General features: G+C 42.5%; 1 protein-coding gene across 4 annotated transcripts in view; it reads right to left on the reverse strand.

Moving 5' to 3' along the window:
- The window catches only part of RASGEF1A (RasGEF domain family member 1A), a 349,237-nt gene that overhangs the window by 13,724 nt on the left and 315,817 nt on the right, over window positions 1-19,696 (reverse strand). For all 4 annotated transcript variants that reach the window (XM_053304658.1, XM_053304656.1, XM_053304660.1 and 1 more), the window contains 5 exons: window positions 18,057-18,185; window positions 12,651-12,788; window positions 6,727-6,948; window positions 5,608-5,682; window positions 2,134-2,226 (listed from right to left, as the gene is read on the reverse strand). In XM_053304658.1, coding sequence (XP_053160633.1) covers window positions 2,134-2,226; window positions 5,608-5,682; window positions 6,727-6,948; window positions 12,651-12,788; window positions 18,057-18,185 — 657 coding nt within the window. The remainder of the gene's footprint in view (window positions 1-2,133; window positions 2,227-5,607; window positions 5,683-6,726; window positions 6,949-12,650; window positions 12,789-18,056; window positions 18,186-19,696) is intronic.

The following is a 19,696-nucleotide window of genomic DNA, read 5'->3' on the forward strand; positions in this document are numbered from 1 at the left end:
GTTTTGGCACTGAAACTGCCCCCAGCGCCGAAACGTTTCAGAGGGCTTCATAATGGCCTCCGAAAAGTTTCAGGCACAAGCCTAATATGCACCAGTAGATTTTCAATTTAGGGGTTTCATTTACGTGGAAGAGTTTGCAAACACTGATGGGACCAGCTGTTTCTGCACCTGAGGATATGTTCCCTGGATGCATAGACAGAGCATGGCCAGCAGAGGCAGCCTGGGTGCCTCAGCCAAGCATTGCCAAACAGCCAAGCCCTGCACTGCCACATGGAGGAGGAGGTGACTGGCGACATGTAGCACAGGGCTCCCTAATACCCTCTCTTAGCTTTATGTCTGGGGCAGGAGCCCCATTCACTGTGTCCTTGTCCTGGCACTGAAATAAAAAATGCTGCTGTTCACCTGAAGTCTAAAATGCTAGTACTCTAGCATTTTAGAATAGAAGGACTCTACTAGTACACGAGTCTGCCAAAATGTAACTTGACTCTAAGGCTCAGTTCAGACACTGCAGTGTGATTTGCGTTAATCATAATTAAGCCATACTATGGATTGAGCTTCCAGAAATTCAATAGGCAAACTGTGGTTTAGAGCTGCTTGTCTGCTTTTGATCCACATCTGCCAGAGAGAGAGAGAGAGAGAGAGAGAGAGGCCAGTGTGGTGTAGTGGTTAGAGTGCTGGACTAGGACCGGGGAGACCTGAGTTCAAATCCCCATTCAGCCATGAAACTAGCTGGGTGACTCTGGGCCAGTCACTTCTCTCTCAGCCTAACCTACTTCACAGGGATGTTGTGAAAGAGAAACTCAAGTATGTAGTACACTGCTCTGGGCTCCTTGGAGGAAGAGCGGGGTATAAATGTAAAATAATAAAATAATAATAATAATAATCTGCTCAGCATTCAGCTTCCTCCCATTTCCATGGGGCAGCAGCCTCCTGAAGTGAAGCAGTGGCCATAACTATGGTGGTTTGTGAATTCAAAACATAGCAGCAAATCACAGCACAGTGGTTTAATATTCTGGTTAGGATGGCCTGGTAGCTCCTCATGGGAACTGACTCAGACATAATGCGGCCAAGGTTTGGTTTTACAAACTATGGTTTGATGTTACATCTGAATACAGCCTAAGATTCTTTGGAATTATTTTCCTTCAACACCCCAAGTTTTTATTGCAGCAGAGTTCCTCTACCACATTGATTCCACATTTCCGGAAAAGTATGTATTGGGACAAACTTTCATTTCCCTATTAGATGTTGAGATGTATTAGGAATCATAGGTGTGGTTGGTGTCTACTCTTTTGTGTGCAGAGGAGACACTTCTGTTGTGGTAAGTCTAAATATTTGTTTGTATTAGGTTTTGGCAGACACTAGGGAAGTTGCTCAGGTTATAAATGTGAAGTTTTAACCAAATAATCAAAGACACACACAGAGCCCCCACCCTCGTGCTCACAGTCTTCCCTTTTTAAAATTTTACATAGTTGGGCACAAACTGTACAAATATATTGTAAAATGAATTTAAGTTGGCACATGTTGTAAACTGCTTTAGCAAGGACTGCTTCGTGGTAGCCATGGAAACTTTAGCACCTTCACACCTACACACTGTGCATTCTAGATCAGAGCTGCACTGCTTATTAAAAAGCACAGAGTGAGCTCATATGACCAGGAGTTTTCCTGCTTTGTCACTGAGACCCAATTCATATATTATCAGAGCAATATGACTGCTGTCCCCCATGGCTTCATCCAACATGTGCCAGAAGCACATGACAAAGATATTTAGGAGAGAAAGTCATGTGGGACTTTGCCATGATGTCTGTTGCCCCGCCCCCCCCCCCGCCCCCCAGGGAGATGAAGGTGGCATGATGATCCCACAAGATTTCATTAAGATGTACAATATTAAAGTGGCATGGAATAGAGCCAAGTGAAGCAGCAATCATGCTGTTCAGGTAATGCGCAGATTGTGTGTTTACCATGCAATGTAGCTTCCAAGCCAGGCCACAGGTTAAAGAAATTACTTTGAAGAATTTGGCTGAGGTGCATAGATCCTTGGCCAAGGCAGCTTAGAATAGATTGTCCCAGAATCTTAGACTCTGCAGATGGAAAAGCTACTCATTTTATGGACTCCATACCCTTGTCGGTACTTGCCTTACAAATCTCTGTAGCCACCAACATGCTGAGGCAATTAAACCAGTTGTCATAGGCCTCCAGATTGTAGGTCTTGGTAACATCACCTCGGCACTGAAAAGGAAAAGATCATATATTTACCCCTGTAAAAAGTACTGATGAAAATAAACTGCAAATGTTTCCAGTGATATACATGCACCCCATACAAGTAGATTCAGCTTGCATATTCTAAACCAGGCATCCCCAAACTGTGGCCCTCCAGATGTTGCTGAACTACAACCCCCAGCATACCCAGCCACAATAAATTGTGGCTCGGGATGCTGGGAGTTGTAGTTCAGCAACATCTGGAGGGCCGCAGTTTGGGGAAGTCTGTTCTAAACATACAGATGTGCTCCTGGCTGTTACTGAAAATCACCCCCATCCCTGGCTGATCCAAGAGTGTGAAGGGCAATGGAACTCCCACAGCCCCAAATTCCATCTCATGTGTGGTTTTGCTTGCACTGTTAAGTATAAGGTGAATGCTGTTTCTTGAATTTTGACTGTTTGATGAAAAAAATTCCATTTCAGACCTCTCTAGTAATTAACGCATCTTAGCTTCAAGTATATAAAGTTTCTGCTTCCTGCATAGTATAGAAGTAGCCTAAAAATGAGTGAACGATGTACAAACATCTTTATCTTATGCAGTTCTCAAACCTTGCTCTATGCAACTAATTGGGTAATTTAACCTAGAGAGAAAGGGGCAAATATTTTCATAGTCCTATTTCCTGGAGTTATGAAAAGTAGAATGGGTTTGCTTATTGCCTTCAAGAGCCTTTTGCTTTTGTTAGGAGCAACATGGTGAAAAGTATAGTGTGGACAGTCTAGTGGGCAGAAAGGCTCAGCTTCATTTTGTGTTATTTAAGAGATGGACTTTATTCAATAACATTAGAAACTACTGTCTACAAGTACACTGTGTGTTCATTCTTTGACTTTTTTCTTTATATAGCTGAGAAACCTAGAACTGCCTTAAACTTTGAAGGAAGGTTTAACATCTAACATTATATAATATTTGTTGCATGGGAGCCTAAGAAATGAAAGTCTAAATAAAAAGTTCTTGTGTAAATTATTATGTTTAATCTGCTCTAGTTGTGTCTAGACAGATCCCAGTTTTGTGCAATACCCCAGCAGATTTCCTTGACCTCTGAATTCCATAATTGCTATGTTGCAGATAACTGCTACTTATGGTGGCCTTTAGATGTTCTTCCAGCCACGTGGGAACTGCTCACAGATAAATGATTCTCCCATAGCTGCCAGAACATCTGCAGGGCACCTAGGAGACAAGTGGGGAGGATGAGAGGATTTTTTTGTCATATTCAACAAAATGAATTTTGTGTTTATCCTCCATGTGCAGGTCAGATAAAACATGAACAGGAAGAAAAATGCTATAGGTCTGGCCTGTGAGAAAAAGTGTAATGAAAAAGTTACTGTTTTAGCAGGGCTAGAATATGTTTCTTTTCTCACTCCCTCACTTTATCAACGTTCAGCACTGTTGTTTGCCAGTTCAGGAAACTTAAAAGCATTCCTGAAGTGTGGTTTAACCCTGAAGGCTATAATCTTTCTACTTTCTTGCATTCCATTCTCAGGAGAGTAAATAACATGACATGCACCATTCAATATTTAGTCATCCACTCTTTTGTTACCATTCAAACTACTGCTAACAGGAACTGGAAGGCAAACTGACACTGGAGGCCTCGCAAACCGTTAATGAATTTAACAGTGGAGAGAAAGTGTAGTACAGTGGCTAGAGAGTGCATTGTGAACCAGGATGTCTCTGATTAAAATCTTACGCAAATGGTACAAACTCACTAGGTGGCCTAAGGCAAGCCTCTCTCTCAGTTTCAGCCTCCTATCTTATATGGGGATAGTAATACTGACTTAGGGCTGTTGCTAGGATTCCCGAGTTGATATGTACAAGATGTTTCAAACACTTTAAAGCACTAGATAGTTGGATAGAAGACCGATCCTAAAGTGGCAATATCAGTATCCAAGAGTAAGTAGTATAGGTGGGAGGCCAACTGTCATTATAGCAGGGAATCAGTGCTGACCTCGGTTGTTGTTGAGCCTCGTGTTATATTGCTCTGACAGTGTATACATAAAAATATTTACTGCTCCGACCGTATAAATATTGGGACTCCCTATATTTTTTCTCTTATAAAAAGCAGCTGCAAAGAGTCCTGATCTATATCAGAAATGATTTGCAAGGGAGGGGCTTTAACTGTAACTGCCAGCATGTCCCTATTTACCCATTCACCTGAATGGGAAAATAGGGACATGTTGGCTGGTCCCTATTTAACCCTTTCCCCATGTTGGTTTCCTGCTGAAAAACTCTCACAGGTGATGTTGGCTCCGGAAACTGTTATCTGATGCAAATAGCAACCCTCCTCACTGATATTTGCTGCAAATATAAGTTTTGGCAGATAATTTTCAGTAGGAAAATGATATGCACAAAAGGTTAACCCCCCATCCCTATAACATGATTCCAATGCAGAGTGGGGGCCCAATGGCTGCAATTTGTAATGAAAAAAAAAATAGGGAATTCCAAGAACAGGATTTCCACACACGTTTAACATAACAGCTAGTTTAGCCCTGAAAGGCATCTCATATATTAAAACAGTGATTGTAAAGCACGCATTAAAGAGGTTATGAAAACTGATGAGTGGTAATAACAAGTGGAGACTCTGGAATATGTGCAGAACTATCATTATTAGAAGCCTTATCTAGCTATATATTTCTCTAAGGCATACCCATTGCTAATCCCATGTGTGGCAGCTCTCGCAAGAGTTCATGGGTGAGCAGCCAGCAGGGGATAGGAAAGTGGCGGCCCTGGTGGACAGGCAAGCGAGGTAGGAAACAAAACAGCGGTGGTGGTGGGGGGAATAAAAGCTCAGGCAGTGGGGAGAAAATGGCAAGTGGGGAGAAAGGGTGGTGGGAGAAAGTAGCAAGCAGGCGGCGAGGGGGAGAGCGCCAGGTGGGCAGAGGGGAGAAAGCGGCAGGCGAGGGGAAGAAATTGGTGGTGGGTAGCAGGAACTAGAGGCACAAATTGTCTGTGCCCAGCCCAGCTAGTTTCTTGTTATTTCAACATGGTTGAGCTACATTTGCTGGGATTTCCTCACTCTCTGTGTGGTTACTGAGGGTGTATCTTCACTATAGATTTAAAACAGTTTAGCAGGCATTCTTTCTCCCCAGGGAATCCTGGGAACTGTAGTTCATAAGAACTTGTGGCTAGGACTTCAATTTGATCTACATATATAATCCTCAGCACCTTCACCCTACAATTCCCAAGATTGCTTAGAGAAGCCATGGTAGTTAAACTAGTATAGAAACAATAAAAGTTTGTCAAACTTATTGCTCTGAATTATACAGACCCTTTCCTCATTATAAGCCTTGCACACAGGTGTGTGTTGCCTGTGACCTCTCCTGTTCGCTATCATCATAACATTCACAGTTTGCACACACCTTGTGATTATCCAGGGAATCCATATGGCTGACAATTTGCATGAGGTCCTCAGGGTAAATGTTGCTCACTCTTTCCTAATAACAGCAAGACAGCAAAGACTGTTAAGATAACACGTACATAGGACAGGAATAGAGTTGTGGATTGTGACATGCATCCTTGCAAAGCTGGATCTTAATTGACATTCATATAACAGAATTGTTTGGGCTTCAGTTCTCTGACACAAAGTTAGGGTATAATTAAAAAACAACAACACAGTTTATGAACCCCTAAAACCTTTATTTGAAGGTTTCACACCTTGTAATCTTTCACACAATCACATGCATGCCTGAGGGCCCACATCTTTCTCTCCTATGACTTTTCCACTCTATCCTTCTCTGCCCTGACTGTTCTGACTCTTGTGACTGCCAAAAATGGAGGAATGAGCCAAAGTGGATCAGCCTGTACTGCCAAGCACTAAGCAGAAGACTTTAAAAGTTGGAAGCAGTGACAGTGTGTGCAGCAGTGGTTGTACCTGCTTGCTGTTCCAATGGTCACTGTTCACCCCTCATTCCCGCTCTGCTGTAGAAAATAGACTGCAGTTGCAATGCACAGCAGGGAAAAGAGAGGGTGATAAAGGTATATGGTTGGGCCTTTAAAAGAGATGAAACCTGGAAAACATTTCTGCTTTTGCTAGCATCTTCTAGGGTTCCCCAAGTTCTGTTTTTATAGTGGTGGTCACAGGGCATACAAATAGCTTATGGGTAGATTTGGATGGCTGCAGTACTATTTAGAATTATTTAGTGGACAACAAGCTTTTGATGTTGTCCTTAACTATTCCACCCCTTGAGAAATTTGAGATCAGGAGCAAGAATTTGATCCTCCAAGTTGAACAGTTGCACATGGCCCTGGTCCGCTGAGAGACCAGCAATCCAGCTAAGACTCCCTCTAGATCTATTGGGTTCCTCATTTCTGCAACAGCTACATTTCTTTCCTCTTTCACCCCCTGGCTACATTTTGATGTTTTGGAGTTGCCTTTCTGAAACATTTGACTACATGTCAGACAGGATTTGGTGGGAGTACCGTTTTCCCTTGACCTTCAGGTAGATGGAAAATTAAGGAATGGACAGTCACTCACTCACCAGTTCAATGTGTGTTAGCTGCTGTGCAAGGACCAATGGGTCACAACAAACACTCAGTATATCCTTCTGTGATGACTGAGGCTTAGTTTTCAGGATTGTGCCTTTGTCGGTCACGGGTTGTCGAAACTTTTCTCGGATCTCCTGGTACTGATTGCGTGCAGCAAGGGCCATCAGCAGATTCTGTGTCATCTGGCTAATGATCTTCTTGACAGTTCCATTTTCCTAATCCAGAAAGCAGAGTGGTTTTGGTTGTTGCCTGAGAAAATTCTAGATCGTCTGTTAAATAGAAGTATGCTTAAGGAATTTCTGACTAGGATAAAACAATGCAGTATCAACTCACTTTATGCACAAACCCTCAGCCCTCAATGGTTTGTCCTGAACAGCAGTGAACCTCTTGCAGATGAATTACTTTATCTTTCAAGTTTACTTAGAATATCCTCCTGCCTTATTGACTTTCAAGGCTGAAAAGTGACCCAAGCCTATGGTCTGAGTCTTCGCTGTCATGACATCTGGAAATGCTAGCATTGTTTACATTTTATACTCCTGATAGGCCAGCCATTAGCACAACATTACATTAACAGTATTCTCTGATTTTAGAGCAGGTATTCCTAGGGCTGTCTTATGCCTTAAGGAAGCACCCATCAGTCAATTGTCTCCAGGTTGATTGGGGAGTACCTTCTGCAGTTTAGTGCCTTCTACAGTTGGCTAGAAATGAAAACATGCTTCCCAAACACCCTTCCCTAAGCCATAAAATGTGGGTAGCCATTCAGTCATGAGTGACTGAGAAGGCACAGAGTTGGCTGGGAGAGGATTGAAGAGCTGGGCCCCCTCCAGGTATAAAAGGCTATGTCTTTATTCTTATCTCAAGGAGTTCTTCCTTTTCTCCCACCAATATTGTCTTCCCTACTAATTCAATTCAGTTGGAAATGTGTGTTTGATGTAGTACTGCCACCTATGTCAAAGGCTTTGTAACATGTTTCCAAAACAGGTTGGGAAATTTTTGTATGTACTAAAGAAGGCAGTAGATGGTGATTTATCATAGACACTAAAGCCAATTTCACATATTCTTTCAAGACATGGGGGTGGGATTGAAAGTGTGTGTGCTTTCTCTGTTCCTGACTTACACATGTCCATTTAAAGGTTGGAGAATGTAGCTACAAATGTACAACCAGACATGTGCAGGGCTCTCTCTACATCATGGGGAACCTTCAAGCATAACCCCTCTTGCAACTTTCAAATCAATATGTGGCGATCAAGAACAGGGATGGGGCATGTCACCCCACTTCCCACACTCAGGCATTGAGTTAAAAAAGAGCTTTTGTCTGCAATCCCCTCAGCCTGCTTTCCTGGAAGCAGGGGCAGAGCTGTAATTGTGTGCCCCTTCTCTTCCGCTGTGCACACGGTAGTGGCAGCCTCCCTGACAGAGGAGTCTAGGGAGGGGAGTGCCCATCACAGTGAGCATGGTGCCCCTTTTCTCTGGGCTCATTTGTTGGGAAGGCCATCATAATTCACATGGGGACCCTGCGGTGGTGGCGGGGGGGGGGGGGGGGGCTGCTGCCAAGCGGGCGGGGGGCGGCAGGTGGAGGCCACCTAGGCCCTCCCTATGCCACTGCCTGGAAGTAAACTCTATTGAAGTCAATGGGACTTACTCTCAAGAAAACATGGATAGGGTCATGCTGTAAGTGTGTCATGACTGGCAGGGGTGGAGCTGTAATAGAGCAGATGGTTTTGGCTGGGGCTTCTGCCTTCACTTCCTTCAGCAGCTGGCCCAGCTCTGCCCCTTCTCCTTCCATCAGCCAGCCTCCTGCCTGATGGAAGGAAGACATACACATGGCCCATCATCGCCCCCAGCCGTTTGCTTTGGTGGCTGGCCCAACTCTGCCCCTCCTCTTTCCATCAGCTGGGATTCTCAGTGGGGTGTGCATGTGCGCGCATGCCACCACTGCGGGGGGGGGGGGGGAAGAACTCAATACACCTCTGAAGGGTGGGGAGAGAGGTACGGGTGTATGCTTTGGGGGTAGATAAAGTAAGAGACTTAACAACTCAGGAAATTACTCCAACACAAATTATGATTCCACTGGGATCCATCTTACCAGGATGACAGGGAAAGCGGAGGGCCAAATACCCCAGCTTTCATTTTTGGATGGAGCTTTCAGGAGTTTAAACTGGTAGAACTGGACTGCTTCCCATGTCATCAGTGTAACATGTAGACTGGCTGAACTGCTGAAGGGGAACATTTTTCTCGCACCTTGGAAACAAGGTCTTATTTCATGGTTGGGCATAAGCAGGAATGACATTGCCACAACTAGATGAGTATGCATAAATTGTTGATGTCGCTCCTTGCTTGCTCTTGCTCAATTTTGACCTCAAACAAATGGTCATGAACTAGTTGCCCTACTTGTACAGGCAGGTATGTTCTTTGATCTTGCCTTGATATACCTTGAGACTTAAAAGAGCTGCCTGTGCAATACACCTGGGCTTTCCTCCTTCCTGGTTTCTGAAATCTCTGGTATGCTTTTGATTACTCAGGGGGGGGGAAATCCTGTTTATATCATTCTAGAGTCTCCAGGCCAAACAACACAACAAATGTCAGAATGTTTACTTCTGTTTCTTGTATGCGATCTATTTTTTTAATGTCAAGAAAAGCTTGAAATAGTAAAAAAAATCTTTTTTAACCTATTGTGCCACTGCTTAATAGAAATATGCAGAGCAAATATAACCACAAATGTTTCAAAAGTGAAATGCCCAGGGCCTCTAAAACCTAGAGATAGATGGAGAGATAGAGATGAATGTCAAAGAGCGCTTACAGAGGCAGAGGGGATCAGCAGATTTCATTGCCCTCTCCCCTCATGCATGAGCTCTGCTGCTTGCGAAGACTCTGGATGAGTTAAGTGCCAGTGATTTCCTTGCGAGGACACAGCTCCTTCTGTATCCTCAGAACACTTCTCTGAATGTCAGTCATTATAATTATATTTTTAAAACAAACCAAAAAGGGAGGTTCTAGTCTAGCCACTATTAGGTAGTTTTTCACATAGGGAAGCATTCAAAAACAGAGATCCCCTTCTTGCATTCTGAAGTGATACTCTGAATTTCATGCTACCTCTGCTACATGGGTAGATCCAGCCTGGTGGCCAAATACACACAAAAGCACGCACAGATATGCTCTTTGTCAGGGATGTGCAAAAGCTTCCTGTATTATTTCTATAAATACTTATTCTTCCTCAAAAGTGACTTTGCATGTTTGGAAGCCTATGCTTTTGTGCATGGGCAGTTTTCGCAAAGGTGTGATTTTTCCACTTTTTTTTTTCATCAATTGGATTCTCCACACATAATTGCACTGTATCCCCAATTTTAAAGTGACTTGATCTAATTGTACATGGTTCACAGTGGGAAAACACAGAGATCTGGTTTGGTTTCATTATACATTATTTGGAAAGTGAGCTGCTAGCCTTAGACCATTGTTTTTTTTTAAATGTAGGAGCACAAGCATGTACGCATGAATACACACAAACACACACATATACCCTTCTCTTTGTTGCATACTTGATAGTTTCTCATGCTACATTTGATCTTGTTGACCATTTAAGCTTATTCCACAGTGTAGCCTCGTGTGAAAACAAATTATGCTAAGGTGTGTTTTTAAAAAAAGAAAATTCAGATTTTGCCTCAGCAACAAATGTGAAACAAACAACGTTCCCTCCAATTTAGGAAACCATCACCTAGATAATTAAAACTGAACATGAAATAACATAAAATGGCTTTCTTTTACTATAGGGTGTGTACAACTGCACACAAAGCATTCTAAATAGTGTAATCTTAATACAGTCCTCTTGGCCTCAGGCAGTTGTGTCTTAATGCCATGCAGGTAAACAACATTGTTGACATACTGAAACTTGAGCAGCTACGCTAAACAGCACCTTGACGATCTAAGCATTTAATAAGGTGATGTTTATCCTCCTGCAATGCTGTCAGACTTGTTGCTCTTCAGCTTTTGATTACTGACATTTTAACAAGCACATTCCCACAATTTTGTGACCAATCTCAAATTATATTCAGAATTGATTCTTCAAATAAAAGTGACTTTTCTTTGTCTCCCCTTCTCACTACTTAGGCTGTATCCCTAATCATACTTAGGCATAGGAAGCAAATATCACTGAACTAAGCTGGACTTATGTCTGAGTAAATAAATATAGATCTTGCTGCAACCCTTCAAGGAACTGGTATGAGTCTTTCTTTCTTTCTTTCTTTCTTTCTTTCTTTCTTTCTTTCTTTCTTTCCTTAATGTTTGCTGACTATTATTTTATTTCCCTAACTGGAAGGTAATACTTTTCACATCCACCAACATAAAAATAAGGTGTGAGTAGCAGTTTAAAAATGAAAGCTGCCACCTGAGTTTTAACTTTGGCACCACATTTGATGAGTCATACCTTCCTGCACAGACAGATCAACCTGATAAGAAGCACTTTTCTAACTGTACTGTGAGATTTGGAAACAGTGGTGGAATGTATTATCTTCAACCTGAGACTAAGAAACTGATCACATTGTGGCCATTAAATTATTGTTTGTTTAATTTATTTATTATTTTTGAATCTTGCCTTCCTTCCATCCCAAAACTGAAGGCAGCCTCATCCAGGCGCTTTTCAGTTGGGGGAGCGTCTGTCAAAGGAGGGAGCTGAAAAGCCCACATTTTATTTAAAGATGCACAGTACTGTATACCCCTGCTTTGCCAAGGCAGTTTACAACAACAAATAATGTAAACATAACCCAGTAGTCCTTAACCCTTCAGACAATGACAGATGCTAGAGTGACTTCCCTTAAATTCTGCAGTCCCAGGACAATGGGCAGAGGCTGTTCTGATACAAAGGAGGCAAGCAAAGCAAGGTCTCTGCAGATGCTCCTCTGGCTGATGGATGGGGCCAACAGGTCCCTTTCCTGTGAAGTCTTCCTGGGAGGAGCTAATGAGTGCTTCATTAGCTTGGCTACTCTAAGGTATTGTTACCTGTTTCTGGAGAAGTCTTTTTGTAACAGGATTACATTGGATAATATTTTGCCCCTGGAGAAAGCTTTGGCTGACAAATGTTGGGCTCAAATAAACGTGTATACAGCACCATGGACTTTTGTCTCTTCATTTGCAGCTGTATTTGGTGCTTCTCATTTTTCTTCATCTACGGATAAGGAGGCAAGCAAAGCAAGGTCTCTGCAGGTGCTCCTCTGGATGATGGATGAGGCCAACAAGTCCCTTTCCCATGGAGTCTTCCTGGGAGGAAAGGAGTGCAACTGCCCAGGGCCCTTATTCCTAGCTTATCATAGAGGCCTAAAGCACTTGTAGTATATCATACAACCCTTTGGCTTCCAGCCTTTGTTTCATTTGCATAAGTACTTCAGTCCTGACAATCAGGTATAAGTTTAGGCTGAGACCAATCCCATACTGGGAAATAGGTTGCCAACTTCGAAATACAATATTGGAAAACATACAGGGGGCAAAATGTCCAGGAATAGCTTCAAACCTGGCAACTCTGATGGCCAGGGATAAGGTAGGTATGTTAGGGAGTGGCCAGCATGCTTCTTTCCCTAGGAGTTCGCTCTAGCCTAGATCTTATAACTGAGTGACCCTCCCAGTGGCAATTGCTTGCTAGAGGCAACAGGCCTTGTAGGTTATATAGCAGTCGTGTTGCAGATGATGAGGGCATTTGCTGTGCAGAAGCTGGAAGGAAAAAACAGGGCATCCTAAAAAGCTGAAGGGTAAACTGCTCTGGTCCTATTATACCTTTAAGACAAGTAAAGGTGCTCACAGCTCAGCAGAGTTGCCAAGGAAACTTGCATCCAATAAGTACTTCCAATCTAACAAGACAAATTATAGGATGGCACAGGCAGGCACCAGTGGTGGTGGTTCTTTCACCTGTTTGTGCTTTTTTCTTCCTTACCTCATCACACTGTGTGATTCTGTGAGCAATTTCCTTTAGCTCTTTCATAGATTTCTCATCCTGGAAGTCATAAGGGAACGTTTCAGTCCATTCCTTCAAGAGCTGGATGATCTTGGCAGCAAAGGACTTGAGCTTTGCCTAAGAAAGAACACAGAGCACTTAATCAAGGAGCCAGACCCTTCATTGAATATGACTTCTGAGTAAGCAGATGGTATCCCAAGCCCCCTTTGAATTAATAAGGGGGCACATAAAAACAATGGAAAAGTTAAGCCACATTGGGCTAGGGCTGGTCTAACAAAAAAGCTTTCCCACCAAATGTGTTAACTAGAAAGACAGCAGGTATGTACAAATCATAGGCTTAGCATCCTCAAGCATTGCAGTTGATTATGTGCGAAGTACTTGTGTATAACAGCCTTGTGTATACCCCAAAGAATCAATGAAATACTGTTCGTATAAAGTTTTAGTAGCTTATGTTGTTCTGCTTTACAGTACTTTTTGTCAGAAAGCGCTACTGCCTCCTGCCATCTATACAATGGATTAATTCTCGATAAGATCCATCCAAGTTAAGCATCTTGATTTAAGCATGATTTAAACACTTTCCAACTGAAACCAATGGGATGTATTTTGCTTTGGAAGGATCATGCCGTTTATTTTTATGTCTTGCTATGTTCAACCTGAAAATCCTCATGGATTTTGTTACAAAACAAACAAAAAATTGTTTTAGACTGCATTTATCTTGATGTCAATATTTTGTAAACATAAACAAAAATACAATTTTAACAATTTTTAAACCATTTAAAATATGCCCAAAATGAAACTGCTGGCAAGTTGAAAAGCAGTATGCACAGTCTATTCCAGCCCTCGTACAAAGAAAGGTTATGTTTTGGCTAATTTTCCAAACCATGTAAGAGAGTTTGCTTAGGTGTACTTCTCCAGGAGAAGAATTCCAAACAAATGGAGGTCATTCACAGATTCAAAAACTGTGTTCTACCCAGGTTTGGGAGCTGTGTATGCTCCCAAATTTCGGATGTGTGGAAGTAAGGTAGGAGGAAAACGTGTGTAGCTTTCCCTCCTACCTTGCTTCCACACAACCATTTCTACCTAGGTTTTCCTCTTACCTTGTTTCCACACAACCAAAAATTGGGAGCACACACAGCTCCCAAACCTGGGTAGAACACAGTTTTTGATTCTGTGAATGCCCTCATTATGTTCAACACTCATACAAGTACACAGGTACAAATCTGTACACAGATACAGTCATTCACATGTTATGTTGAACGCAGGTACAAAAGTACACTTCCTACTTGAGTAAAGTTAGCAGTAAGTTACCTCTTGAATAAATTAGCTCTTGAGTAAACATAGCAGTCATGGGATAAGGGGACAGGTTCATGTGTTGATTGGTAACTGGTTGAAGGACAGGAAGCAGAGAATAGGAATAAATGGACAGTTTTCACAAAGGAGGTAGGTAGGAAGTGGGGTCCCCCAGGGATCGGTACTGGGACCAGTGCTCTTTAACTTGTTCATAAATTATCTAGAAGTTGGGGTAAGCAGCAAAGTGGCCAAATTTGCAGATGACACTAAACTATTCAGGATAGTGAAATCCCAAACAGATTGTGAGAAGCTTCAAAAAGATCTCTCCAAACTGGGTGAGTGGTGTGACAAAATGGCAAATATGGTTCAAGACATTCATATATTTTTAGCTTACTTTCCAGTAGGCTTATGAGATCACCCAGCATTCTGTGTATGTGTCCATCCCCCACTATCCACTTTGGAATGCCTAGATCAATATGAACAAATCACATACAGTTGCAGATACACATAGGGACACCTCAACAGCGTAGTTTGTGATAATGTCATCCACCCCAATCAAAGATGACGGACATGTGAACATTTGAGGCTCAGTGGGCTAACTTGTGAACCACCTAACTGATTTGAACCAAATTAGGAACAGTTGTAGTGAATGACACACAGGGACACCTCAATGGTGTAGTCTGTGATGAAGTCATCCACCCCAATTCAAGATGATGGACATGTAAACTTTTGAGGTGCAAGTGGGCTAACTTGTGGACCGCCTAACTGTTTTGAACCAAATTTGGTACAGTTGTAGGGATAGTGACAGGAAAGTAGCCAGATTAGTTTTTACTAGAATAACTTGTTGAATATATAAAACTGCTGTATTCTGAGTCAAACCATTGTTCCATCTAGCGCACTGTTGTCTACTGTGACTGGCAACAGCAATTTAGCATGACAGAAGTCTTTCCCATCACCTGCTATCTGCTTAAAAAAAATACATAAATAAATACTGGAAATGGCAGGAATTGAATCTTGGATCTTCTGCATGCAAAGCAATGTTCCAAGTTATGACCTCACCCTTCCCCTTTCTATGCAGGAATCATGTTTCAAGTAGCACTTCCTCCAGTGTACATGCATACTGGTTTAAATCCAATTTCAGTGGCCAAAGAAGGAAGTCTCAGCAAATTCCAGTGGGGCATTGTTGGAGAGAGATGGAAATTATACTCCCCTCATTACTGAGTCATTATAGTTTCACACCCATGCTCTGAAGGGTGGGGACTTCCTAAATCCTCCTTGGTTACAGGCTATCTTATCCATTACTTTTAATGTCTCTTTTGTTGTTATAGCTTTTCTTGACCCTTTTTGAGCATATTAGTACATCCAAATGACATTTAATTAGAATCTAGTTCTCAGTGGGGGAAAAGAGTTTATTTTTTGCTCTGAGCAGGAACAGAAATATTGCTCTTAATGAAACTCTGAGGAGAAGTAATTTCCTCTGTTTGCCATTCTCGATACGTCAGCTGAAAAAGTTTCTGAGTGTTTTCCCCCATTATCCCTTTGGTGACTTCCCTGCTGGCCTGGAAATTTACAGAGCTCTAGGGGATTCCAGGAAAACAGGTTCCCCTTTAAGAGAAAGGGGAAGGTGCGTTGTGAGAATTTCCTCTACTGGTGAAAGGTTTGTACAAGGAAAGCAATCTCTAGTCTCCAGCATATTATTTTTTTAAAATAACCCAACAGCTCTTTATTGATTTTTAACAACTCACTAAAGTGCAATCTGTGGGAGACACAGCAATTTCCTTGGGATATGAATTTATTCCAGAAAAGAGTTACTAAAGAATTGCAAGGCATAACTGATCTGTACAGGAAATGCAAAGGCTGGATCAAGGATATTATATTATATATATGGAAATCCCTTTGGGAAAGCATCCATGAACTCTTCTCTGACTTAAATATGGAACAGTGATACCTGTGACTTGTGGTTGATCCAGGTTTTGATGAAAGTGGTATTTTGTTTTGTTCAGTTTTCCCCCTCCTTTCCTTTCCTTCATCTGTACAAAGGGTCTGAGGTGGATTAATGGGGATGTGTGTGTGTGTGTGTGTGTGTTATTGTGTAATCTGTCTCATTTAAACTTTAAAGTTAATATCTTTTAAAAACCTGGCTGCTTGGTAGAAACCTTCAGTTCCAAATGGAGTTGCTAACAGGGAAGGGAGTGGTTTTAAAAATAATTCTGTTTACTTTTGATATCTTTGACACACACAAGGAGGATATTCAGATAATAGAAACAATCCTCTTTTGTTTTATTTGCTGGGATGTGTGTAGCACAGTCTCCAGTTGTGCAGGTTACAATGTTCTACTATTTAAATTACATGCCTTGAGTCTAGCTCAACATATTATTCTCTTGGTTTCCCAAGTAGGACAATATTAATTGCATGTTTGTTTCTACTTTATATGCTTGTAAAGTTAACTCACCTCTTTTTGGCAAGGTTTACAGTCCGCTGATATATTTATTACAGCTTAGTATTTTTGAACTCTTGAGAGCTTCTCCTTTTTAAGTGAGAAAGCCTCCCAGCAAAGCATCCCAAGTGGATCTGAATAGTGCTAAAGTTTGTTTTCAAGTCACCAAATATATTTTTTTGGAACACTTTCCATGAGATTCTGCTAGTAGCTGGTGACGTCACGCAAGAATGATAAGTATTAGACCACAGAGCCACAAAATCTGGCTGCTTGCCAATATTTCTGTTCACATGCTACTCAGCCAGCTTTTGATTTTATAATTTGTTTATACAGATATCTTATAATGTATCACATTCCCCCCCCTTTCCTCACATATCAGCCATTTTGCACTGTATGAAGTTTTGATCAGCAGCATGATGACTTTTCAATGCTCATGAGTCCTCCATAATAGATCTTTGCTGATTTTAAAATGAAAACTGCTCTACTGAAAAAGCTCCAAAAATATGAAATGCACATCTGTAATCAAGATTTTTAGTGAAGCTATTTGAAAACACATCCCTCCTGAACAAAGTAGTTATGTGTGTTTAGCCAAACAAGTAGGAACTTGAGAACATATATGGCTGCCTGCTAAGCAAATATGCCAGAGGATCAATATTATTGATGGGAGACAAGACATTTATTTACAGGGTCCAAGCATAGAGGGAAATGGGCACACTTTATTGGGGGCCTGGAAGTCTAGGAAGACCCAGTCTGAGCTGAAAACGTATTACTGTGAGGAAAAAATTAGGCTAAATGGATTGAGGAGCACAGAGACAGGGGGCGGGGCAAATGCTCAGAGAGGCAGCCAGTGAGAAGCATGGCAGGCATGGAGCAGGTGTGTTCCTGGGCAGGTCTGGGCTGCTCTCTCTATGATTTCGGTTCAGCACGGTTATGGTGATTTTTGCGTTTGGACGTCACTCTGCCTGTTCCAAACCTCATGTTGGAGCAGCAAAACTCACTACAAATCTGAGGTTCACACTGGAGTTTGGTCACGGTGAGGGAATCCGCAGGTTGCTTTTGCTTCAAAACTGCCGATCCACACATCTGGACATACACAAATTCCGAACTCTGCCACATTCAACTCTGGTTTGGTGTTACAAGCAAATGGGGTCTATGTCTAAGCATGGCCAATGCAAACTCCTAGGCTGAAATTCACAGATGTCTGTTTTGAAGATGATTCACATGCCCATGTTTGTTGTATCATAGCTGCAGTTTTCACAACAGTACAGCTGAGTAAAACAGCCAGCATGGCTAAAGCTCATTGCTTGGGAAGAAGGTTCTTTTCTGTTTGCCAATATGAGATCCAGTTCTCATATCAAAAATGGTAGTACTGTGCCTCTCAAATAAGTACAACTAGCAGGAAAGTGCCAGCGTGCATGTGTGTGTGTGTGTGTGTGTGTGTATACACACCCACAAACACACATATACATACACACACATATATACTGGACACTACACACACAAATAGCAAGTAAGTACACTTGGACCAGAGGGTTGTGAACATTAAGGCTTATGTCCATTAGTAAGAAGAACCCATCTGGCAATAACTTATACAGATTTCAGAAAGGAAGGAAAGAAAGCACATTGCTACTTAAACCAGTGAAAACGTTGTCATGTACCTTGTCTGCCTCGACTCCAGACTCCAGTTGCTGTTTCTGTTTAAGGCAAATTTGCCCCACTTTAGCTAGGAGCTCATGGGGGTGAATGAAGACTCGGGAACTCAGTAGGAAGGTGAAGATATATGTCCTCTATGTTAGACAAGAAGGAGAACAAAAAAGTTGACATTTTTTAAAATATATATATTTTATTAATACATTTCTATACCACCCTATTCAACAGCTCTGAGCGGTTTACAAAACCAAAACAAAATATAATCATTTAAAAATCAAACTTAAAAACACATAAAATCTAAACAAAGATATGCAGTTAGAATAAGCTTCCTCAACGATTTACATTGAATGCTAACATTTTGACAATTGGCTTTTGAATGGACCAGCAGTCAAGAGAGACCAGAAGCGGCCCGGGTTCAGCCCACAGCTGCGGCCCTAGCCCTGTCCCGTACATCAGACACATCTGACGTCAGACTCAAGGGGCATAGCTTAGCTTGCAAATGGGGCCGGGAGGCCCCATTTGCGAGCAAAGTCTGACCAGTGCTGCATTCACAGCGTGGCCGGAGCAGCTCTCCCTGCCTTTTAAAGAGGTGCTCCTGGCCACACACTCCTGGCCACACGGCACTGGTTTCGCTCACAAACACCCATTTACAAACAAAATCTGGCCAGTGCCATGTTTCCAGCATGGCTGGGATTGACACTCCCTGCCTGTAAAAGGCAGGGAAAGTTGCTCCAACCGAGCTGCAAATGTGGCACTGGCTGGATTTTGCTCATATACGGGGTTGCATGGCCCCATTTGCGAGTGAAATAACACCCCTGCACCTGACGTCAGATGCAGGGACCAGGCTAGGGTGCAACACGTGGCCTCCAAGAGGTGGCAGCCCAGGTTCTTTGAACCAGTTCGCGTAATGGTGGCGCCACTCCTGGAGTGGACAAATATAGATTTTCATAAATATCTCTTATAAGCTGCCTGCAGGTACAAACTATGTTCTCGGAAGTCTTATAAGCATGATCCCAGCCACAATTTACTTGGAAGTAAGGCCTGGTTCATTGATGCATGGAATCAGTTCTCTGCACCTAATCACTAGCAGCTGAATGTGTAAACTGACTCCAGTAATGTGTATGGGATACAATCAAATACATAGAATAAAACTGCTCAGTTGGTTTTTGTCGTTGAATCTTGAAATCAAGCACATTACTTTAAGTGTTGGATTTTTTCGTGTAGGTGGCATTCACACATTCTGTCCCCATGTACAGGCAGGGAACACAAGTGTGCTCATGCTTCCTTCCAAGCCATGGGCCAGATTCAGAGAGAACGGTCATCCAACCCATCTAATCTATCTATCTATCTATCTATCTATCTATCTATCTATCTATCTATCTATTTCTCTAAGGCGTACCCGTTGCTAATTCTATGTGTGCCAGCTCTCATGAGATTTTGTCAGTGAGGGGAGGGGGAGAGGGAGGCAAGCAACCTGCAAAAGGATGCAGTGGCCAGGCTGGCTGGGTGGTGAGAGGAAGCAGCGGCCCGGCCGGTCACCAGGCAGCGAGGGGAAATGGCGGCCAGGTTGACTGGCTGCCAGGTGGTGAGGGGAAGTGGTGGCCAGGCCGGCCAGCTGGCCACCAAGCAGAGAGGGGAAGCAGCGGCC

Source organism: Hemicordylus capensis, chromosome 3 (genome assembly GCF_027244095.1).
Source record: "Hemicordylus capensis ecotype Gifberg chromosome 3, rHemCap1.1.pri, whole genome shotgun sequence".
NCBI lineage: Eukaryota > Metazoa > Chordata > Lepidosauria > Squamata > Cordylidae > Hemicordylus > Hemicordylus capensis.